Source organism: Pocillopora verrucosa, chromosome 14 (assembly GCF_036669915.1).
Source record: "Pocillopora verrucosa isolate sample1 chromosome 14, ASM3666991v2, whole genome shotgun sequence".
NCBI lineage: Eukaryota > Metazoa > Cnidaria > Anthozoa > Scleractinia > Pocilloporidae > Pocillopora > Pocillopora verrucosa.
Window position 1 is genome coordinate 5192900 of NC_089325.1, and position 23486 is coordinate 5216385.

General features: G+C 37.6%; 3 protein-coding genes across 10 annotated transcripts in view; all 3 read left to right on the top strand.

The window, feature by feature from the left end:
* LOC131771152 (histone deacetylase 6) overlaps positions 1-1493 on the top strand; it is a 12880-nt gene extending 11387 nt beyond the window's left edge. For all 3 annotated transcript variants that reach the window (XR_010716144.1, XM_066161058.1, XM_066161059.1), the window contains exon 19: positions 1223-1493. Coding sequence is in view for 2 of the 3 variants with exons in the window: in XM_066161058.1 (XP_066017155.1) it covers positions 1223-1233 (11 nt within the window). In the remaining variant the exon portion in view is untranslated. The remainder of the gene's footprint in view (positions 1-1222) is intronic.
* Positions 1494-2153: 660 nt separating this feature from the next.
* On the top strand, positions 2154-7417 carry LOC136278000 (uncharacterized). Of its 2 annotated transcripts, none has more exons than XM_066161064.1 (6): positions 2154-2319; positions 3694-4155; positions 4563-4640; positions 5357-5431; positions 6080-6139; positions 6670-7417. In XM_066161064.1, the coding sequence occupies exons 2-6, from the start codon at positions 3828-3830 to the stop codon at positions 6855-6857; spliced, it is 729 nt and encodes a 242-aa protein (XP_066017161.1). In that variant the 5' UTR covers positions 2154-2319; positions 3694-3827; the 3' UTR covers positions 6858-7417. The 2 variants fall into 2 exon arrangements, with proteins under 2 accessions (XP_066017161.1, XP_066017160.1); XM_066161063.1 differs by lacking the exon at positions 2154-2319 and adding an exon at positions 3125-3348.
* A 3876-nt stretch (positions 7418-11293) lies between these two features.
* Positions 11294-23486, top strand: LOC131771143 (uncharacterized). Of its 5 annotated transcripts, none has more exons than XR_010716233.1 (10): positions 11294-11481; positions 12924-12974; positions 16201-16239; positions 17247-17585; positions 18016-18089; positions 18777-18851; positions 19002-19079; positions 19784-19858; positions 21023-21091; positions 22120-22189. XR_010716233.1 is itself a non-coding variant. In XM_066161574.1 (8 exons), the coding sequence occupies exons 3-8, from the start codon at positions 18800-18802 to the stop codon at positions 22236-22238; spliced, it is 468 nt and encodes a 155-aa protein (XP_066017671.1). In that variant the 5' UTR covers positions 17523-17585; positions 18016-18089; positions 18777-18799; the 3' UTR covers positions 22239-23486. The 5 variants fall into 5 exon arrangements, 3 of the variants coding, with proteins under 3 accessions (XP_066017671.1, XP_066017672.1, XP_066017673.1); XR_010716232.1 differs by lacking the exon at positions 11294-11481 and adding an exon at positions 12394-12553; XM_066161574.1 differs by lacking the exons at positions 11294-11481; positions 12924-12974; positions 16201-16239 and adding an exon at positions 20407-20481 and having other exon boundaries at positions 17523-17585; positions 22120-23486.

Sequence of the window (23486 nt, forward strand, 5' to 3'; positions counted from 1 at the left end):
ATATTGTAATCATTGTAAGGAGAAATTTTATCTTGGTCACTCATGGGAGTTAAAGGGTTAATTTCTTATGTAGTCCAGTTTGTAAATTTGTTGTCTGTCATAATTGGTTTGGTGTTAGTCTATATCAGGACAAGTTACAATTAACTTAATCACCTGGGGGTGGGGTGGGTGAAAGTATCTAGAGATAAAAGGAACACTTAGAAACACAGGTTACAGGCTGAAAATTGTCCTGTTTATTCGCACTGTTGGTCTATAGCACAGGTAGCCTAAGCTGCAATTTAGGGCCAATTTACTTGAAACTACAAGCAGACAGTTGACATACAAACATTCGTATTTTTGCTTTAATTTTCTTGAAAATGTTTTAAAATATGCTTAGTGTCTTTTTGTTGTTCTTTATTTCCCCCTGAATGAGTTTCATCAAGTTGCATCTAGTTTCAGCTACCTTCGCCCACCATGATAAAACAGTGGAATGGTCGGTAATTAAGGCTGTAAAGCAACTTGAGAGGAATCCATTCCACGACAAATATTTTCCCTGAAATATTCATTAAATCAAATGTAGCCCATGCACTTGGCTATAAGAACTGTTTATTGAAATGCAATTGTTATTCGAAAAAAAATTAATGCATCCTATTGGTAATCACTGTGGGAGATGCAGTGGTTAATGGTTAGTGCGCTCAACTTTGTGTCCAGAGGTCTGGACTTGAAACCTTGGTTGTTCAATGTGTGTAATTGGGCAAAGACTCAACTCTTGCAGTGCCTCTCAGCTCAGCAGAAGCCTGATGAAAGACTGTGGGTAACCATGCAATGGACTAGTGTCCCATCCAGGGGGTAGTAGTAATACTCCTAGTCATGAAACCAGGATGAACTCTGGCTGGGTGGGCCATATGACTTAAAAACAGACTAAAAAACTACCTGTATGGGCCATCAGCCCAGCTAATCTTCAGCTGGGCTAGTTACCTGTCATATCAACAGGGAAGGACAAGAGTGAGAATAAACTTGTTCAGGGAGGAACAACAAGAAGAAACAATGAGTGTTTCAAAAAGTTTTATTGAGAATCACTGAGAAAATTTTAATGTTCAGATCTTGCTATTTAATATCAAGTACATTGGCATCATTCTGCAGCTTGGGTTACCTGTGGTCTTAAGTCTCTGTAACAGTTGTCTGTCTGGGTCTAGTGTGCTCACAAATTTTGCAATCTTTAGCTTTCCATTTTTCATTTCAGCTTACTGTTGAGTGTCAAAAGCGGATGATTCATGGATGCTTTCTTCGAAAATTATTGGAAAAGCTCTGAAATCTCGCAATGAATTAATAGCAGTAATATATGATGATAGAATGTTAATTTATCTTGTAATTATTACTAATCGAGTGACAAATGTTTCTGTACATTTCAGTCTGTAAATTTCAAATTGTTCATTTAACAGGCTTATTTATTTCTGGTCATTCTGTTTTATTCAAGAAATAGTTATGTAAATTCAAATGCTCAGAATATTGTTCCTCAATTTTCCGTTTCATTTTTTTAAACTTATTCCATACCTAAAACAGATGTTCTGGTGACATGCATATTTTGTGTTTCTTAGGATAGTCTAATAAGAGAAGATATCCCAGCTTTCTTAAAACTTAGTAACTTGTGTCTATTTTAGGTGCTTTGTGCAACTTCTCTGTGTCCTCATTTGCAATTTGTGCTATTTTCTTTGTCCGAAACCTTCTTTCATCCCTTTTGGTTTATTCTTGTGTCTTTGTAGGTGTCCTTCCCTAGCAAATTAAACTGTTATAATAGGGTTTGATTTCAGTTAAGGAAAATTGCCAGTGACCTAGACCTATTCCCTCTCTTTGTCCACCCATAGTCCCCTAACAGAAGCCAGGAAAATGCCTTCAATGACAACAAAAGAGCTCAGTTTCAAATTTCAACCCCTTTTTATTCCACAATTGATTCTCAATAGTGGTGGTTACACACACCTTGGGTTCGGGGTCTTGCAGAGGGTAAATGGCTTGGGTTTGGTTAAGCTCAGGTTTCATGTTACCCTTGGGGATGCAGTTACACAGTAAAAGACTTCCATCAGGGATTCAGGCGTGTGAGCCCGCGTTATTCATTATCCGCGTTATAGAGCGCATACCTGTGACGTAGCATTTCGTTCTTTAATTCTGGTGATCAAACGCAAAGTAACCATTTGGGTGGGGGCTATACGTGCCCCTTTTAACATCTGAGTGCGCAATTTAGTGGACTTGTCTGTGCCAAAATGCATATTCTCCATCCATGGTATTGTGAGAGGGTAGAGGAGGAAGCCAAGCTTGGCCAATTTGTCCGAGGAAATCCATGAGGTAAGTTGTATTATCTCAGGCGTATGTTTCGTTGGCGTTGACGTCGCAGCGCGCCTACCGAAGCTTTTTCGGACTCCGCTGCCCCCACCGAAGGGAGCAGCGGGCTCTATGAGGGGTTGACTCAAGGGAAAATTGCTGAGTCATGATCATATAAGGATCTTCGGACAACCACCCAAAATACAACTTGCTCGATCCATTCAGTCCCGACGAGGAAATAATGCATCGTGCTTTCTTCATTTCATTTACTTTCAAACTCTTCAGTGATTCTGTCGGACAGGTCTTTTTCTTCCTCAGAGACCTCCTTGACAGAAAGTTAACTGTTACCGAAAAGAAGTTCAACCGACACTGCCTAAGTTAATTTTGGTAGAAAATTTTTTTCATTATGTCCTGTTTTCATTAATATTGAAGCTTTCCATTCATTACATATTCGTTTTCGAAACAAATGTCGAAGGGTCTTGGATGGTTTTTTTTTTTTGAGATCTAGAAGGATACGGTAGCTTTGCTCAATATTTTAACACAATAAGGCAATCAAGGAACAGTGCTATTTTATTTTCCTAGCAATCAGGTCGCGAGTGTCACATCTCATCACCTCACTTTCATCCTTCGACAGACGATGAAAAAACCGGTAGAGAACTAGGACTAATCATGAATAAGACAAAATTGATTCGTGGTAGGGTGGGTGAAACAAATATACTTTGTTCAATTTACTCGTTCACATAATTCTTCTTCAGCCTAATCTTCTCTAAGTTCAAATAATTGGAATTTCTTCCGCTATCTCTCTCCGAGAGTGTTTGTGATCCGAGAAAGGATGGAAGCTTTGCTATAAACGGTTTTCAACTTCATTCCTGCCACGTCCCCCACGATTGTCTTGTTGTAATTTTTTCCTTGAGCCCGCAAGACTGTTGGCCAGTGTAAACCTTTTTTAAATCACTAACGTAGTTTATAACCAACATTTCGCGCCGGCTGTCAGGAAAATGGTTTACAACATGTTTTGGTTATCATGTTTGCTATTCACAGTTACTGTGAGAGGTGAGGGAGCCTTGTGTTGTTGGTTATTTGCACGCTTCTCTTCTTTAGGATGCAGAATTCCAGCTTTGAATGCCTTGGGCACGACAAGTTCGAAATGGCTCGTACGATCGCGATAAATTTTTCCATGTCCGATACATTTTCTATAGTTTCATAGTTTTTGGGATAGCTTGAAGAAGGAATGTGTGTAGCGTTTGCCAATCGTCATGAATGAAATATTCGATTACTCAGCATCTTTGCATGAAAAAAAGTATACTTCTCATAGTGATCTCCTGACTTGTTGAATTAAGCCGCATTGTATATCAACTGAAGAGAAGAATTTAACCATTTTTATAATTTTGCTTGTAGGGGAGATTGTCCTGAATCCAGACGGCAGTATTACTTTGCCAACTGAAAATATCACTATATCTGGAGACCAAAGCGACTTAATCTTGACAATTAATATCACCCTCCCAAATGACACCGTTTCGGTTGAAAATGTCATGGTGTTCGCCTTCTCTGATGATGATAATGGGGGTCGCCTCATTTCTCGTCCTGTGAATACTTCTGGCACCACCCAAGCTTCTCCAGAATCGGAGATGGTGAGCAGATTCAAGCTAGAGACGGCCAATGTTACTCTGGCCTCTCAACTTACCAAAAACTCTACCACAAATCGGTTTAAAGTTCGAGCAATGTTTAAAATTGCTCTGTCTTGTTCGACGCTTTACCGGCAGTCATATGTGATAAGAAAGATCGTTTTCGTCGTCACTTCTTGCGGTAAAGATGATCGCCAAAATGAGCAACAGTACTTGATTTTGTACTCGAAGTCAGGTGAGATTAAGTTTAGTTCAGTTGTGTTCCTTGTTTAGTAAGCTCAGTCGCGAGCAGTGCACCCGATAATAACTAATTTCTTCAATTATAATATACATAAAAAAAATTATGCGCATTTGAATGGCTGCAAAGTTTTAAGACGAGTGAAAAGTTGTAACACGAGTGTTAAATGAAATGCCTGCTATCAGTACCTTTTAAATTAAGAGGTTCTGTTGGGTTCTCCTCAGTGAACTTGGAGTTTATTTTTGGTTATTGAAAGTTATTTCAGTGAGAATGAAGCTAAGTGAGAAGTTTTGAACAACTTATTCTACGCTAGCTGTATGACAAGAACTATCCTGCCTAGAAGGTTTATTCTTTTCCATGTCAGTGAAATTTTTTTTGTGAATGCTGTTTTTTTTTTCTTACAGTGGTTCCATCCCCAATAAGCACTATAGTAGCTGGTGCCTCTTCAAGCATTCAAAACACTGGTAGGCCACTAGCTACAGGTATGATAAAATTGTGTTATATGGATTTAATCTCTATTATATTACAACCTCTGACTAGTATTATAGAGAGTCTATATAGTCAATGAATACATTCCTGGTTTTCATTCAGTTTTTTGACACTAACCCAGACAGAAGGGTGATGAAAATTGTTGATTGGGAAATTATCAACCCAAGAATTTTGAATGATGACTTACAAGAAACATGTGGGAGATGGGTTGGTCAATCAGTGGTTAGTCTGGTTGGTTATTGTGTTGTGCTCTTGGGAAATTTTCCCAAGACCACAAAACACTTTATTCTCATGGTGTCTTCTGGTAATGTCTCCATCCATCCAGGTGTATAAATGGGTACATTCAAACCTTGATTATCCAAACCTTGATAATCCAGATTTTTGAATAATCTAGACTTGGTTCTTAAGGTCCCATTTTTTAATGAATATTAATTGGCCCCACTGGAGATCTGTAAGTTCTACTTTTTCCAATCAAACAAAGCAGTTGTGAAACAATTTGGCTCTATTCTTTAAATTTATGCAGCTTCAAAGAATGATAGAATTAGTTAGTGTAATTAACAGGATTGTTAGGGGTTGTATACTTTTAAAGGTTTTAAGTCCTTTTTGTTATCTGTTGTATGAGCATGTGCATATATATTTAACTAAAAACCTCAAAAGTTTTTTTTTTTCTTGAATATTTCTGATCAATATATTTTTTCCTGTTTAACAGAAACAGGATTTTTAGTGAGGCCTACATCTACAAGTGTTTACATTACTTTTCCATCTGCTAGCTTAACAACCTCAGGTAGAGTTTATTGTAAAATTAATCTAGTCATTAGGTTAAATAAGTCAGGCCTGCTATCGATAATCCAGATTTTTCAGTCATTTGCATTTGTCAATCATCTGGGACTGGCCTCTTTTGTCCCATTTTTTGTAGATATGAATAAGTCATTGCAATGGAATAGCATTTTATCCAGGGGATGATCCAGTAGTTGTGCCATTATACCCCAAGTCACTCCATGCTAAGGAAATGGGGATAAGCTCCAGCTGGAATTATGGGTCACTGGCTCAAGTACAGACTTTACCTTTTTTTTACTCAAAATAAACACTAAATTCTCAGGGCTTATAATCATGTAAACCAACAAGCTAGGTGGCGTGGTAAGGAAATGAGGGTCGGGAAACTTTTGAATTTTTGCAAAATTAATCTAGTCATTAGTTAAATAACAGACCTGTCATCAGTACTTTTTAAATTGAGAAGTTCTGTTGGGTTCTCCTCAGTGAACTTGGAGTTTATTTTAGGTTATTGAAAGTTATTTCAGTGAGGATCAAGCTTAGTGAGAAGTTTCTAAAACTTGATTCACACTAGCTGTATGACAAGAATTATCCTACTTAGAATATCTACTCTTTTCCATGTAAGTGAATTTTTTTGCAAATGTTGTTTTTTTTCTTACAGTGGTTCCAACCTCAGTACCCACTAAAGTTGCTCAAAAGACTGATGGGCCACCAGCCACAGGTATGTATTTTTAATATGAAAACAAGTTTTTCCCATCAAACAGAACATAATATAATGAAGCAATGTTGAGGCTATTTAATTAATGGGTCTTCAAAGATTGATAGAATTAGCAACACGCAAACACTGTAGCAGCTTAAAACAAACTATAATTTGCATCAACATTTTTGGTCGCAACATGTTGTATGTAAGCTTTTGTTAATAGCTTCATGAAAATGCTCTTGGCAGATGTCAACAATGATGGACAATGATTGAATGATGTGTGCTCCATTTTGTTTTTGGCTCATCGATATTCATATTTTCAATTGTCTGAACTCTTGATTATACATCCCAATCCCCATGTGTCTGAATAATCAAGGCTTGACTGTAATGGAATAATCTCTTACTGATAAAATTCTGGGGCGGTCACACTTCAGTGGACTTTAATTTCTCCCTGTATTTTTAGTTATTGTCTAAAAGTGATTAAATAATCCTGCAAACAATCCCATGAACATGTAACTAAGTTTTTATTTCATGTCATTTCTTACTTTCAGGAACAAGTAACACAAATGTGGCCATCATCGCTGTTCCCACTGTGTTTGTAGCAGTCATAACCTCAGCAGTCATAGCCTCATTTATGTATTACCACAAAAGAAAGAGCAGTAAAATTTATGACATTCAGACAGCTGAGCGACCAGTATCTACAAATAGTGAAGAAAATTATGTGGAATCCTCTGTTTAGAGGAAATTTATTCCCCTTACTGGCAACCATACGATCCAATTATTCCCAAATTGATATGTTTCTTTATTCTCATCACTTATCTAGTTGTATTGTATTGGTATTGTGAAGAGAAATTCTGTCTTGGTCACTCATGGGAGTTAAAACGTTAAGTGCATGTATTTTTCTGAATCAGATACGGTTGAGAAAGTATTCAATACTAGTAGCTACCTATCCAGTAGATATCAAAGAGTACAATGCGAAGATTCAGTCTCAGAATTGTTACCCTTAACAAATGGAGTACCTCATGGATCAATCTAGGGTCTTGTACTTTGCACTAGCTATTTAGATTAATGATTTAAACAGTGTCATTACACAGTCAACCTGGTGCGTATGTTGATGTTAGTCAATTGCACTTTCAATTTTCTGTATCAGACTCATCAAATGCTATGGCAGCCGTAAACCAAGATCTTAGGAACATCAGTCAATGGTGTGCAAAGAATTCTCTTCTTATAAACCCCGAGAAGACAAAATTAGTGAATTAGTGGTTGTTGGCTCCGCACAACTTATTAATAAACTTATTTTTTGCATTTTTCTGTTGATAGCTGTGTTTAAAATTACAAGTAATCCACCCTAGCGAGTTCTCCTTGACCATTTTCCTGTGCATTGAAAGTATGATTTGGCGGCCAAAAAGTGTCCTCATTAAGCGCGCGGCCAAAACGAGAATGATGTTACATCGTTGTGACGTAGAAAACTAAGAAGACACGTTGGCAACTATAGTGAAGAAAGGAAAAATCTCGAAGAAAGGATTATCGTATTGCGTGGCCGGAACGCCAAATGATGTTAGTTACAAGAATAACACACATATACCGGGTATTTCCATACACTACTTTCCAAAGGATGTAGCTGTATGGCCAAAATGGACGCGTTTCAATTGTCGATATCGAGGAGATTTTACTCTTCAATGTCGTCGGTCTTAGGCTCCGTTAGCCGGCTTCGAAGACGGCTGTTACGAACACATACCACTAGACAAATCAGGGGAAGATAACCAAAGAATTTAGCTAAAAAGAATGCTGATTAAGCGGCCTATTCCCACACCGTAAACGATTGTTCAACGTTCTTTTCGGCTGACAAGTCGCAATTGAGGAATGGTGAGCTCCTTATTGCTGGCTATTTTACGCGCTTGAGATGTACTAGGGTCTACAATAGGGTTCTTCAATCCCGTGATCCCGACTAAAATTTTCCCTCAATCCCGACGGTTTATACCGGCCAATCCCGATCCTGATCATACAATCTTGTCCTAGTTCATTTCCTAAACTAAGAAGGGCCTTTCCGGTGGGTGATGATCATATCAACCAGCATTGATCAGCTGAAGTCTATGGTCACCGTAAGGCGTAAGTTTATTTCTTTTCACCAAAATGATGATATCGTTCATTTTAGAAGTTTTCAAAGTAATTGTTTGAATAACATACGCTATAGTCACGTTATCGACTTCCTTCCGTTGAAAATTCGATCACGGACAAAGAAGGTCTCCAATAGGTTTTTCGGGATCCGGGATTGGGCTCATTTAAACGCGGGATCCGGGATTTTAAAGTAAGAAGGGAACGAGATGCGGGATTGCTATTATGAACGGGACAAGAGAATCAGCGATTTTGAGGAGCGGGATTCGGGAAATAATCACTTAAACGAACCGAGAGGCGGGATGTCCGTTGACGAGAATTTATGAAATCGATTCTCTCAGTCATGAAAAGCACCAAGCATACAGGTTCTCTAGGATTCAAGAGGCGGTCGGACTGCTCAGCGACACTCTTCAGCTACTGCGCGGGAATGAAAATTATATCAGATGTGAAGTTGCCAATATATCAAAAATCCTCAATGGCCCACAGGGTAACGTGGTCTAAGACTGCTGCGTCAATTAAAATGCTTCATGGCCTCGAAAACCTCCAGCAAGTCTCAAAATTATACCGATATGATGCTCTTAACCAGTTGAGTTACTTGACACAAGATATGAAGAATATTCACTCGGTTGTGCATCATAAAGATAAACTTTTCACGATGTTAGACTACCCAAGGAACTTTGGAAATGTAACCTAAGAGGGCTTAATGAGGAAACCCATTGGGCGGTATACTATCTAACAGATCCAAATACTTGGTATCCTGTGCCCGGACGTGCCAGGATCCTGTCGGCCATACCAGCAATAGTCAACCGTTACCACCTGTGCCGATGGCACCACAGAGCACACAGAAGATGGGGGACTGGGCGTAAAAATTTGTTGCAGCAGTGCGTCAGCTCTCTGTCAGACAGGAAACAACGGTGGCAAGAGTTGGAACTTCCCATCGTATCTCTATCAGAGAGAATTCAGCTAGTCGAACCGGTCAGCCTCGAACGCTCTGACTTCGTGGAGCGGCAAAAAAAAATATCGGGAACACGACGCCGCAGAGGAAGATGGAATATTGGAGTCGACATGTTCCCCGAGTGATGATGACATTCCGTCTTTGGAGCGAGAGGCTGATTTGTACCTCGGAAGAGGTTCCCACTTCGGAAGACATATTCGCTCCAACAGCAGAATGAGGGGGACATGGGGGGTTCTGAATACCGCAACACCGCAAACAAAATAAATATTATCGACACACCGACACCGCGAGATTTACCTGGTCTAAATGTTTCTAAACCGTTACTTCTAATTTTCAAACACAAGAAACACATTCCTACCGCATTCTCCGCATGTAAAATTCCTTGCTGTCACTTCATTATAAATGAAGTGTAGGCGACACTAAGATGAGCCAAAGAAGTTACCGCTGCCAAGTGATACGCCAGTGTCTCCGTTAGGTCGATCCTGCGTCCTCTGAAGTTAGAATATACTCCCACAAAAAGTAAAGTTCACAGTTTGCTTCCTTTGATGTCACGACTTTCTTTGTCTAGTATTTTTGTTTCAAATCCATTTTATATTTCCTAAAAAAAGTTATACAGTTGGTCATCGTGGTGACTAACACTAGCAGCTAAGTTTATCGTTTGTTTATCGATGTGGGCAACTATGATGTCAACTGGTTGTGCTTCATCTCATAAAGAACCGGGCGGTCCGCTGTCATTCATTGGCTTAACAACAGCTATGATTGGCATATAAACTCAGGGAGAATCCCATGCTTTGCCATGGTCGTCTCTTGGCGCACTGTCCGCTGTCGCACTGCTGCTCCATACGCCGACGCCCAATTCCGCATAATATCGCAATTTGCTTTAAACATATCAACGATAGGAAGTGGCTTTATCAAAGGGACTTTAGAGAATGGCATTGTCTCCTTTGGTTTTGGGTACCATGACTTCCTACTTGCATGATAAAACGCGGCCCATTGTGTCACCCTCTTAAATGATTCTTTCATGGTAAGTTCAAAGGATCTAGCATACTTTATCATGGACATGTTCACCTGCCTGATATGAACAGTGGAATGGAAATTCTTTACGTCCAGTGTCATACAACTCAAGAAATTGGTTGAACTTTAATTAAATGGTTGCAAATTGCTGTACAATCTCTGCAGCCCCCATTCAAGAAGTGCAACTGAGGCCACGGTCCTGGCGGAAACATGACCCTGAGGTCCATTAATAGCGCTTGTAATGCCAGTACTCATTCGGATCTCGTTGGTGTTCCTCTCTAGTAGCTCTTTACACTGGCGGACAAGGGAGAGCGCTTCATCTGCAGACTTAACAGAGTAACCTGTTCCTTTACAATGGATGGAAAAGGTGTCAAAAAGCTGACCAACGGAGTTGAGAAATTTGGCGTACTCGACCATTTTAGTGCAGATCTTGATGGAATTTGTCTGGGCATCACAGGTGTAAATGACCCTTTCAGACTCCGTGCAGATGCCCATCGGTTGTCGAAACTGGCAATCCTGTACTTTCCCATCCACACTACCTTCCTCTCTTTCGCAGCCGGCAAAAACTTCGACCTCTCCATTTGTCTTGATCGTTCACAGAGATGCCCGGTTTAACGACTCTAAAAGCGCTGTTCGTTCCTAACGACAAAGGGAGGCGTTGTTCGTCTCTAACAACAAAATGGACCGTTGTTTGGTTAGTACTTCTACTTCTACTTTATTGATTGATAATGCGTATTAACGCATCGCATCAACATAAATACAATAAAATAATAAATAAATAAACACTGATAATAAAATGTAAATATGTTATAAGAGCAATTATTTACTCCATTGTATTCCCTCCCTTTGTCCACCCATAGTCCCCTTACGGAGGCCAAGAAAATGCCTTCAACGACATCAAAATACCCCGGTTTAAACTTCAATCCCTTTTTACTTAGCCTACGCGTAGACATGTACCCTCCCCCGATGGTGAATCGGAATCGAGGGAACCCCTTGGTTCACCTTAGCAGGGGAGGGTACGGCTACACAATTACTCTAATTGTGCGTTTGAGCCCGCGTTATTGATCGCATACCTATGACGAACTTTTCATCATGCACAGGTAGACAAAGCGCAAATTTATGTCCGAGGGGCTATGTATACCACATTTTTACACCTTGTTACACCTGAGTGCGCAATTTAGTGGACTTGGCTGTGCCAAAATGTATATTCTCCATCCATGGAGTGAGTGGGTAGAGAAGGAAGCTAAGCCTGGCCAATTCTTCCGAGGAAGTCCATGAAGTAAGTTATTATCTCAAGCGTATGTTTCTTTGGCGTTAACGTTTGGCGTTATCGTTTGGCGCCTACCGAACGCTTTTTCGGACTCCTCTGCTCCCACCGAAGGGAGCAGTGGGCCCTATAGGGTTGACTTTAGGGAAAATTGCTGAGTCGTGATCATATACAGATCTTCGGATAGCCACCCAGAACACGACGTGTTTGATCCATTCAGTCCAGACGAGGAAAATAATACATCGTGCTTTCGATTCTTCTCATTTATTTTCTAACTCTTCGGTAAGTCTGTTAAACAGGTCTTTTTCTTCCTCAGACGCTTGCTTGACAGACAATTAATTGTTACTAAGAAGAAGTTCAACCGACATTGCCGAAATTTAATTTTGGTAGAAATATTTCTTCATCATGTCTCGTTTTCATTATTAATTAAGCATTTAGTTTACTACCTATTCGTTTTCGAAAGAAATGTCGAAGGGTCTTGGATGGTTTTGTTGATGAGATCTAGAAGGATACGGTGGCTTTGCCCAATATTTTAACACAATAAGGCAATCAAGGAACAGTGCCATTTAATTTTCTTAGCTATCAAGTCGCGAATTTCTCATTTCGGCTCTCTAGTTCTTCCATCGATTAGCCGTCGATTGCGATAACAAAGAGACGGTGAAAAAAGCAATAGAGAACTGGGACTGAATGACAAAACTGCTACGGGTAGGGTGGCCTGGGTTAAACAAAGATACTTTGTTCAATTTACCCGTTCACAAAATTCTACTTATCTTATCCAAGTTCAAATATTTGGGAAGTTATACTGCTATCTTTCCCCAAGAGTTTTCAAGATCTGAGAAAGGATGGAAGCTTTCCTATAATTGGTTTTAACTTTATTTTTTCTTGAGACTACATGGGCATTGTACTGACACTATGACTTATGTAATTCTTAAAGAACATTTCACACTAGTTAGTGCCCATATCTTGCACGGTCAAATCTATGGAGCTTACACAGCATTTCCTATCTGTCACTGAAGGCTTGAAAAATTTTATCCAGAAATGCTTTGGTGGGATTTTCCCATATGTTTGCTAATTCTAGCAATAGGTAAGAAAACTGTGTGCTTTGGGGTTTATGTTTCAGATGAGTCAGATGGAAGATACCATCCTTTTCTCACCTCGCTTCACTCAGAACAGGAATAGTTGCTTCAGGATGAACTTTTCACACAAAATTTGCAATGGTCGACTGTTTATCACATTTCCATGGCAGAAGCCAAATGAATGGTCTGCAAAATCTGCGCCCTCTAGGGTAGTTTAGCCATTTTTCATCTGCTTATGAAGCCTGACAACTGAATGACTCACTGCCCATATAATAGGCTATAAAATGCACTTTCCCACTCATAAAACAGCAAGTTGGCATCGGTTTACTGAGATTTAAGAATGAATAGTCACATTTTATTATCTTTTTTTTTCCTTAGGCGAAACGGAGCAATGGAATAGCACTGGAATGTTCCATGATACTGACAATGGTAAGTCAACAAGAGTTTAATTGCATTAAGGAGATTTGTCTTAAAGCTTAAAGTGATGGTAGGATGGTAGTCTCTTACTTGTAGTCTTTTACTCAGAAAGATGTGAAAAATTTTGAAGAGAAGTAATTTTGGAACAAAGAGAAATTTGATTTCTTTGGTAGATTTTGTTCATTGAGGGAGACATGGGGAGTTCTGAATACAGAAACACTGCAAACAAAATAGAACAAACACTGCATCACCCCAAGAAATATTATCAACACACCCACACCGTGATTTTGTTTCTGGATTTACTTGGTGTAAGTGGTTTTTGGAAAAAAAAAAAACTCAAAACCATTACTTCTACATTTCAAATATAAGAAATATGGTAAATCCAAAGGATCTAGCATTCTTCATCATAAACATGTTAACTTGCGTGAGAGTCAGACTGTATTCAACTTTTTGCATGGGGTCGAATACAGTAACTACTAAAAGTAGATTGATCGATAAATAACTACTTTTTTCACAGAAGTTTTCTGCCTCTCCAAAAATCATCTCATGAACGTGCTGGTGCTAGCCAGCGAAAGTGATTGTCGTTATCAAATTTCCCATGGTTCTAATAATTTTTTGGTTGCACAATGACCACAATATTGTGACTCTTTTGAGGACTCTTTGGGAATGCTCCAAGCAGAAATGGAAGGTCAAAGGTTCTCAGGGCATGTACAGACCTTTTCCGCCCTGTATAGACTGACCTCTAGACTGTGATGACTTATTCAAGTTATGAGGGTATAAAGATTATGCCAACATTTTTGTAAATTTATCAAATGGTTTCCTTTAACTTTGAAAGGCTCTTTTCATTTCTCTTGACTCAGCATCTGAATTTACTCTTGTTGCCATAGTTCTCACCACCTTTTCATATGTGATACCAGCATGTTGCTTTTACCTTGATGAATATCTCATTGAGGAGATTTCTGGGGGCATATTTTGACAGAGAAAAGAATAAATCAATTTTCTGTTTTTTCATCAACATACTTCTTTGTCACTTTGACTTGGTGGTCAGTTGGATTGTAAGGATTGATTATCTTTTGATTGTTCATATCTTTATTAGTTTCTTTAATTGACTGGTCAGAATTGCTCAGGTCTATTGAGAAACTAATTTTTTATTAGTTTTTTCTTGTGACAGCATTCGTTGCCATTTCTCATGTCACATCACTCATGAATTCATGTCCAGGATCAACCTGAAGAACTTTTGGCCATCTCAGTGGTCCACACCTATAAGCCTTTGAGACCTCAGTAGAATCTTTTGAGGTGAGAGGTTCAGCAGCTGTGAATCTGTTTGCAACATCAACAACTGTCAATGCATAATTGAAGACTTTCTTACTTCTTGGGAGCCTCTCATGGGGAAGGAAATGAAGATCAGCTTAATGAACTGCATTTGGAGATTCAACATCAAAAGTTATTCTCCGGGTATACTTTGTGGCAGGCAAGTCTGCTTGATGGCTTGCCACATCAACCAAAGCTTTGCAACGTTCTCAGAAACTCTGGCTTCTTTAACCACCTTTTTCACAGCTAGCAATCTGATCCAAAAGCCTTTAGGACTAAAGTAGATACTTAAAAGCTTTCTTTCCATTTTACTTTGTGTTCACAAGAAACAACTGGTGGCCAATCCCAAAGCAAAGCCATTCCTCTGATGTAGATCATCTACCTTGCTTTTGTTGAAATCTCAGCTTTTAGAAGTCAGAAAGTTGTGGTTCCCTCAGATCAAGTTCTTGATTATGCACCTTGTTGTACAGCTTTAAAGCATAATCTGTGTTCACAAAATTCTGGTTTGGCTGCTCCTTGACTCTGTCATTAGTTGCGATCCAATTGACAATTTTTGTTCGATTTTCTTGATACTTTTCATAAGCTGATTGGTACTCCTCCACAGCGAAATCATGCCTCTTCTTCTCTTCTTCAGCACTATTCTGGTCTCCACTCAAATACTTTGCAAGATGGCTTCCACCAACAAAGGCAGTCACATTGATGAGTGCTCCTCCAATCATTATTGCTATGCTTGCCATTTTATTTATCTGCATCATTATTTTCGCAAATTGATGACAATTATTCATTATGAAACTTTTGATGAAGTTCTGCCTCTATATGCTGCTCCACAGTCTGGCCAAAGGCTTTACTGATATTGAATATTAAGACAGTCTCAATGATTGCACAGACTGTTGCTAACTTAATTACATTCATTGTAAATCAGCAGAACATTTTTAAGATTGCAAAATCTTTTTATGTTCAAGGTACTGTCTTACTGTGATTTTTGCAGCAAACTTCATGTAGCTCATGAGATTTGAACACAGATCAGAAGTCATCAGCTCCTTGATGACTCTCTTTGCAACTCATCCAATTCCAGCAGCCAATCCAGTCAATGTAGCTGAATTGTTCAATGTTTTTCACTTTTGATTGATCTCAGGAGTATGAGTGACAATGGTTTTCTTGAAAGTGGGTTGAGATTGGTGAATATGATAGAAAGAGTTCAGCTTGCACTTAACAGGAAGGCATTAGGTTCAAGTAATGTGAAATGTCACATCTTTATCCTCCCGGATGCCCAGCTCAGCATCATCAATTGCAAGCTTGAAAGTGTGACTTATTAATGCGATAACTTGTCATTTACAAAGACACTGTTTTGACAGAAGAACAAATCAAGGCAAGCCATGAGGTTGAGGTCAAGGCCAGGCACAGAGCGGCACACCACGACTTATTCATTACAAGATACAACATTGCTGTTGATCCTGTTGAATGATTAAATTTGTTCTGGTACTGAAGATTGACAAGTTGATATGTCATAATTTTTTTGAAAAAAATTTTGATATGAGATTTCTGTGTTTGTCTCAGTGATAGTAGATAATTAATATGTAATGGCACATTCTGGCTCAATACAAAACCAAGGATAAAACATGACTTTGGGTAGAGCTCAAAACAATGTTTATCCGTGTTTTTGTATTGAGCCAGAATGTGTCATTACATAATTATCTACTAATCCAGTATGGCACTGGGAACTGTAGAAAAGGCTATTCGTTGAACTGTATACATTGCTGGTCAGGTAACAAGACTTCTCCCTGTATTTACATTAGATTTATGCCCTGCTGTGCCATTTCCTCGCTTTCACGCCAAGATCCAAAAGGAGATCATATTGTAAAAATCTATCCCAATCAAAATGGTAGCATTAAAGTGGTATATCTTAAATTACTCTTTTCATTGGCAGGCAGTACAGACGCACATCAACATGACATGGATCAATGTGGTGAGTGATGCACTTGTAGTAAACTTTATTAGATTATATTTAGATGACAACATTAAAACAGTTTGCTAAATTAACATTATTTCTAAAGTTGGTACGGTATACTAGTTGTAGGTCTGTTCCACAATCTGAGCACTTACATTTGAAAAGAATGCTCTCTGAAAGTATTACAGTGGGGTACACCTTCTCACTACAGGTTTTTTTTTTGCCTCTTAAGTCAATTGGTGTTAATTAGACCTAGGTGTGAGCAATACTTGTATATGACAGAGCTCTCACCCAAGTTGATTATCTGGCAAAGAGTGTGTCACACCACAGGCATCGCCTACTGAAAGGGGGGGGGGGGGGTTATGGGGGCATGCTCTGCCAAAAATTAGTGTAAGCTAAGATGTGCATTCCTTTATTCTGTATGAGAATTTCCACTTGTGGAAAGTGTTCGAAGCAAGTAGAAATGGAACAAGGAGTAAATTATAATTAGAAGGTTAATTAATTCTGTAGGCACTTACTGGTAACTAAAGTAGAAGTTTGCTATCTCAAAATCAACTGTTTTAATCAGAAACCTTAAATGGGTGAGAAATGTGAGTGTGAGAGCATAAGATTGAATTTGTTCGAGTGTCTCAGTCTCACAATCAATAAATAAGACTTGGAGCTCTGATGTAGGTACTCTGTGGTCTCTTGAAAGGACTCAATATGAGTAAGTAGACAAAGACTTTGGAAAATAGTTGATTTACTGGCCAGTGAAAAATTGTTTGCATGATCTCTTTCTAATTTTTTTTATGGCTTGTGGGGTTGAAAGTTAGTATAATTGTGACCATAGTAAAAGGTTGATAATGTTTATCACTCCACTATTGAGTTTAGATGGACTTCAAAATACTGCATTTTAAAATTATCTCAATAGTCAGGTATCTTGAGAGGATACTATCTTCTAACTAATTAATTTATCAGGAATGTGGATTATTTAAAAAGGATTGATGAAATTATGTTTTTAAAAAAAAAATGTTTATCTTCTTTAGTTTCAAAAGAACACATCTATGTCAAAGAGGGGCAATCAGCCCTAATGGTTTGGAGGAGAACATCTGGTGGTGAAGAGCTACGTGGCAACCGCCTTGTGGTAAATTCACAAGTCATTGCATTCTTGCCCAGACATTCCGTAAACATGAGTTGTAGCACATTTATAAAAGATCCAAGTCTGGAGAAATTCTGCCACAAGAGATTAGAATTCTTCAGCAACGCAGCAACTATTCTCGTAAAGTTAAGAAATCTTTCTAGAGATGAACATTGGGACTTCACTCTGACACATGTGTTGGGGAGCTCATCACCATGTAATCCTCAAGACATCAAAATTGTGAGAGGTAGGTGACTGAAAGTTTAGTGGAAAGTGATGATAACAGCCTTGATTATGAATTAAAGACAAATTTGTACTATGGATGGTCATGCAATATCAGCATGTACACTCATTATTGAGTTAAGTAAAAGATGAGAGCTAAAGAGAAAAACCTGGTCCACCCTGATGCCTGCTAATTTTCTATAAAAATGTGCTTCTACAGAAGAGTATGACTGTTTTTTCTATCTCTTCACCTCTGCTTTTTTCCATGAAAATTTGATTATAATGAAGTGCAGTTGGAAGATCCAAAAGGGTCAGATGTCAGGAAGCAAACAAGTCTGCTTCCCAAAATAGATTACTTTAGATTATTTGCAGATCATAATGTACAAAATCTTGACACTTTTCCACCTTAACCGAGTTTGTTTATTATTTGCTTGTTTCTTTGATTTTTCTTGCAGTCATTGCACCTTCCCCTGTAGTGTTAAGTACTGTTCAGCAGTTGCTAACAATACTGTCAGGAAACTGATCTCAAGTATGCTAAAATTTTTTTGTTTCAAAATCATCGCTTAATATCGGGAGTGATCATCATATGGGCTCTCCTCACAATTTTAAAAAAGGGGTAATGGCATACTGATAACTTTTATTCTCATGACAAACAAAGTAAAGCCTCGTAAGGAAACAAGAGTCAGCAAATTTTTGTATTTTCTTATTTCCCTCCACTCCAGTATTTCTAAATAATTTGTATAATTATTTTAAATAAGTTATCTATGAGAAAAAAGTTTGGCCTTAACTTCAAGTAATCAGAGAAGAGAGGATAGGGGCACATCTAAGAGGTAGTGCTTATTAATTATCAATGGCAAAGGGGAGAAATAGTGAAAAAGAAATACAGTTGTGATTACCAGCATTTTTTGATAATCCAGACTTGCCCCTCATGGTCCCATTTTTTTCTTGAATATTAATTGGTCACACTGGAGATCTGTAACCACATTTTTCCCATCAAACAAAGCAGTTGTGCTGTAACAATTTGACTCTATTCTTTAAATTAGTCCAACTTCAAAGAATGATAGAATTAGTTAGTGTAATTGATAGGATTATTAAGGATTACTCTCTAAGGTTTAAAGTCCTCTTTGTTATCTGTTGTATGGAAATTTGCATAGTTATTTAACTAGTAATTGCATAGGGTTAGTTTCTGATCAATTTCTTTCCTCTTGTTTAACAGAAACAACAGTTTCAGTGAGGCCTATGTCTTCAAGTGCTCACTTCAACAGTCCATCTTGTAGCTCAACAACCTTAGGTAGAGTTTATTGAAAAACATTAATCTAGTCATTGGGTTAGATAACAAGCCTGCATGCTATCAGTACCCTTTGAATTATCCACTTAGAATGTTTAATATTTTCCATGTAAGTGAATTTTTTTTGTGATTGTTGTTTTTTTTTTCTTACAGTAATTCCATCCCCAATCAGTACAACAGTAGCTGGTACCTCTTTAAGAGGTCAAAAGACTATCAGGCCACCAACTACAGGTATGGCAAAATTGTGTTAAGTGGGTTTAATCTTCATTACAACCTCTGACTACTAACTAAAGAGAGATAATTGTCAATGAATGCATTTCAGGATTTCATTCAGTTTTATGGCAGTAACTCAGACAGAGAGGTGATGAAAATAGTTGCTTGAGAAATTATCAACCTGAGAATTTTGAATGATGACTCGCAAGAAACATGTGGGAGATGGGATGGCTTGTCAATGGTTAGAGCCTGATTGGTCATTGTGTTGTGTTCTTGGGAAATTTTCCCAAGAACACAAAACACTTTACTCTTGTGGTATTTACTGGTAATGTCTCCATCCATCCAGGTGTATAAATGGGCACATTCAAACCTTGATTATCCAGTCCTTGATAATGCAGATTTTTGGATAATCCAGACAGGGTTCTCATGTTCCCATTTTTTCATGAATATTAATTGGTCACATTGGAGATCTATAAGTTCCACTTTTTCCAATTAAACAAAGCAGTTGTGCTGAAACAATTTGACTCTATTCTATAAATTAGTGCAAATTCAAAGAATGATAGAATTAGTTAGTTTGTGTAATTAACAAGATTGTTAGGGGTTACTCTTAAAGGTTTTAAGTCCTCTTTGTTATCTGTTGTATGATCATGTGCATATTTAACTAAAAACCTCAAAAGTTATTGATTTTTTTTTTAATCAATTTATTTTCTCCTGTTTAACAGAAACAACAGTTTCAGTGAGGCCCACATCTCCAAGTGCTCACATTACTTTTCCGTCTGGTAGCTTAACAACCTCAGGTACAGTGTGTATTGTAAAATTAATCTAGTCATTAGATTAAATAACAGGCCTGTTATCGATAATCCAGATTTTTCAGTCATCAGCATTTTTCAATTATCTGGGACTGGGCTCTTTTGTCTCATTTTTTATAGATATGAATTAGTCATTGCAATGAACTAGCATTTTATCCAAGGGATTGGTACATTCAAACCTTGATTATCCAATCCTTGATAATGCAGATTTTTGGATAATCCAGACTTGGTTCTCATGGTCCCATTTTTTCATGAATATTAATTGTTCACATTGGAGATCTGTAACCACTTTTCAAATAAAACAAAAAAGTTGTGCTGAAACAATTTGACGCTATTTTTTAAATTAATGCAGCTTCAAAGAATGATAGAATGAGTTAGTTTGTGAAATTAACAGATTTTTAGGGGTTACTCTTAAAGGTTTTAAGCCCTCTTTGTTATCTGTTGTACGAACATGTGCATATTTAACTAAAAACCTCAAAAGTTATTGATTTTATTTCTTGAATATATCTTATCAATTATTTTCTCCTGTTTAACAGAAACAACAGTTTTAGTGAGGCCTACGTCTCCTAGTGCTCACATTACTTCTCTGTCTGGTAGCCTAACTACCTCAGGTGCAGAATTTTTCATAAAATTGATCTAGTCATTAGGTTAAATAACAGGCCTGTCATCAATAATCCAGATTTTTCAGTCATTGGCATTTTTCAATTATCTGGGACTGGCCTCTTTTGTCCCCTTTTTTTTATAGATATGAATAAGTCATTGCAATGGAATAACATTTTATCCAGGGGATGATCTAGTAGATGTGCCATTATACTCCAAGTTACTTCATGCCAAGGAAATGGGAATAAGCTCCAGCTGGAATTATGGGCCACTGGCTCAAATACAGACTTAACCTTTTTTTAACTCAAAATAAATTAATACTAAATTCTCAGGGCTTATAATTGTGTGAACCAACAAGGAAATGTTGGTCTTCTATTGAAAGAAAATCAAAATTCAGATCTTAGAAAAGTACACTTGAAGATTCTTAGGGGATACCCTTAAATTTTTTAAGTCCTGTCTTAAGACTGGTGAACAGTTGCAAACTTGATTTGAAACCCCAAAAATGTTAGACTTTTTTCATGACTCTTTCAATTTTTTTCTTTTTTGGGGCAGTTGTACCATCTGTAGTCAACGCTGTGTCTCCTGATGGTCAAGGCAAGTCTGACAACCCACCAACCAGAGGTAAGAAAGGGTTCAATGTAAAATTGATAGTTTTTAGTTCTGGTAAAATTGAATTAATTTTTTTTGCGATATACTTTTAATCATTTTGAACTCAACTCAGGTCAGAGCATTTGAAATTTTTTTGCTGCTAAATCCCTGGTTACATTTAAAAGCTTAAGAATCAAGCCAGCTAGTTGTGTAGTTTTCGCACCCCTCGTTTAATTATCATAGTTCCCTTTGCTAGAATTTTAAATCTGGAGGAGAATTGTTCTTAAGTGTAATGGGTTGATCAATTTGAAGCTTTAAACATCCCTATGCCCGTCCTTCCCCCAAGCAACCCCCCTGGCATTTGAACTTTTAAAGATTGCTTTCTTAAAATTCCTGTCCATTGGGACCAAAATTGCACTCAAATGCCCTACCTGTGTATCAATGTTGTTTTTAAAGGCAATATTGGCCATATTATTGATCAAGTGCCAGATTTGATGGTCAAATTGTTGTAAAAGGATTGATTGGCCACAAGTAACCAAACTTTAAAAGCTAGACCTTTAGTTCTCAGCCATTCAACTGCAAAAGTGAACTCTTTACCTTAAAACACCCCACATTATAGATACAACACTTGTATTCTGCTAGAAAGACTTTTCCAATTCAAATTCCCCAATCTAATCATGCAATGCTTAAATTCCCCACCCCCTTCAGGCAAGTCTCTATGGGATGGGAAGTTGAGACTTTGCAAGGGGAACAAAGCCAGAAAAGCAGCAAAGCACATACCAAAAAACACATGGCAATATGTCCACACTAACCTCCCTTACGCCCACTCATCATATTGGTGAAAGCACCAGACTAATATGGTTTTAACCCGCTTACTTCACTTGCATCCGGCACCATTAAAACAAGTGTAGACATCCATAACATGTGTTTTTAATTTTCTCAGTAAAGGGTGGTTGAATTTTAACAAATAAAAAACCTTCTCTATCAGTTATCTTTGATAGATGTACTATAAAATAAAAATAGCAGAAAAGATTTAAACCCTCTCTTTCATCTCTTTATAGGTAACAAAGCTTTGATGGCATTCATTGCTGCATTGATTGTGACCATTGTACTTTGGGGTGGAATTACTTGGTTTTCTTTGTGGAAAAAACGACAAGAAAATGACCTTTTAATTGCATAACAGTTAATAATATGGTCTAATATGATATGGACCAATTGATAAGGGTTTTTTTTTCCTGGGGTAAAGTGATAAGTAGACAAGTCTTGTCAGGGGTATCGGAAAAAATGCATATGAGATACTGTCTGACAAGCGTTATTTTGCTATTATGCTTACAGTAATTCTGTGAAGACTTTTACATGTAATCAACACTTCATTTTTCTGTTTAAAGCTGACATTTCTACTTTTATATGTAATTGCAAACGTTTGGGTTGGGAAATTAACTAGCTAGCAAACATGCAGATGTAACCTGGGCTTTTTTAACTATCATCCAGTTTTTTAGGTATTTCAGTTATTTCTAACAGTCATCAATCCTTTTATTTTGTTTTTTCTTTCTGTTTGAATATCGTCTTTCTCTCTTTATCATTTTATTTATTTATTTATTGTTATTATTATTTATTTGCCCAAACCACCAGCCAACTTTCACTAAAGAGATGTATAATAGAAAATAGAATATTTTATGAAAATGGCCTTCCCTATAATTACATCAGGGAACGATGTAATTATACCTCTTTCCATAAGATCGCCAAGGGTAGCTCTTCTAATATGTAGCCCAGGGCTAATATTTTTTAAAGATAACAAATAAATAATACAAAGTAAATAATAAAATTAATTATACAAATAAGACTTGTAGAAATGCAAATAAATTTTCCTGCATAGGACTTAGAGCGATTTTCAATGAACTGTCAATAGCGCTACTTTCCCAAAAAGCTAGATGATCACAAAATAAAATCAGGGAGTAGTTTATCACTACTGGTCCCTTTGGTAAAGTCATACGCATTTTCCAACACCGAAGTCGATCGATCTTACACAATTTTAAAACCCTCTATGAGTTCTACTAGGCTACTTGTGATACTATCCTGTGTTTTGATCGTCCGGAGTGAGATCTTGACTTGCTGTTTTTACGACATTCCATGGAGAAGCGCTCTAAGAGGTTCTTAAATTTAAAGTTTTTTTTTTCTGGCGTGTTTTTTAGCATTGATTTCAGTCGCTTTGTACTTAACATTTAAGAAAAGAGAGAAATAGAGTAATAGAGATATAGAAACCGCTTAATTACATAGATGGCCAGCATTGTGCCGGCTTCAGCCCTCGGCTGTAAAGTGATATATAAGGATTAAAGGTTATTGTATTACTATTTGCGACGAAACGATTTGTCAACAGCCAAATCTTTTTGTCTTTGATACTTGTGAATAAAGTGGAATCATCTTTTTA

Bases quoted from the DNA above. Each gene is read 5' to 3' on its own strand.
- LOC131771143 (XM_066161574.1), top strand. From the start codon at position 18,800: ATGTCTTCAAGTGCTCACTTCAACAGTCCATCTTGTAGCTCAACAACC. The intron at 19,080-19,783 runs GTATGGCAAAAT...CCTGTTTAACAG, and splicing joins TATCAGGCCACCAACTACAG to AAACAACAGTTTCAGTGAGG. The intron at 21,092-22,119 runs GTAAGAAAGGGT...ATCTCTTTATAG, and splicing joins TGACAACCCACCAACCAGAG to GTAACAAAGCTTTGATGGCA.
- LOC136278000 (XM_066161063.1), top strand. From the start codon at position 3,294: ATGGTTTACAACATGTTTTGGTTATCATGTTTGCTATTCACAGTTACT. The intron at 4,641-5,356 runs GTATGATAAAAT...CCTGTTTAACAG, and splicing joins TGGTAGGCCACTAGCTACAG to AAACAGGATTTTTAGTGAGG. The intron at 6,140-6,669 runs GTATGTATTTTT...TCTTACTTTCAG, and splicing joins TGATGGGCCACCAGCCACAG to GAACAAGTAACACAAATGTG.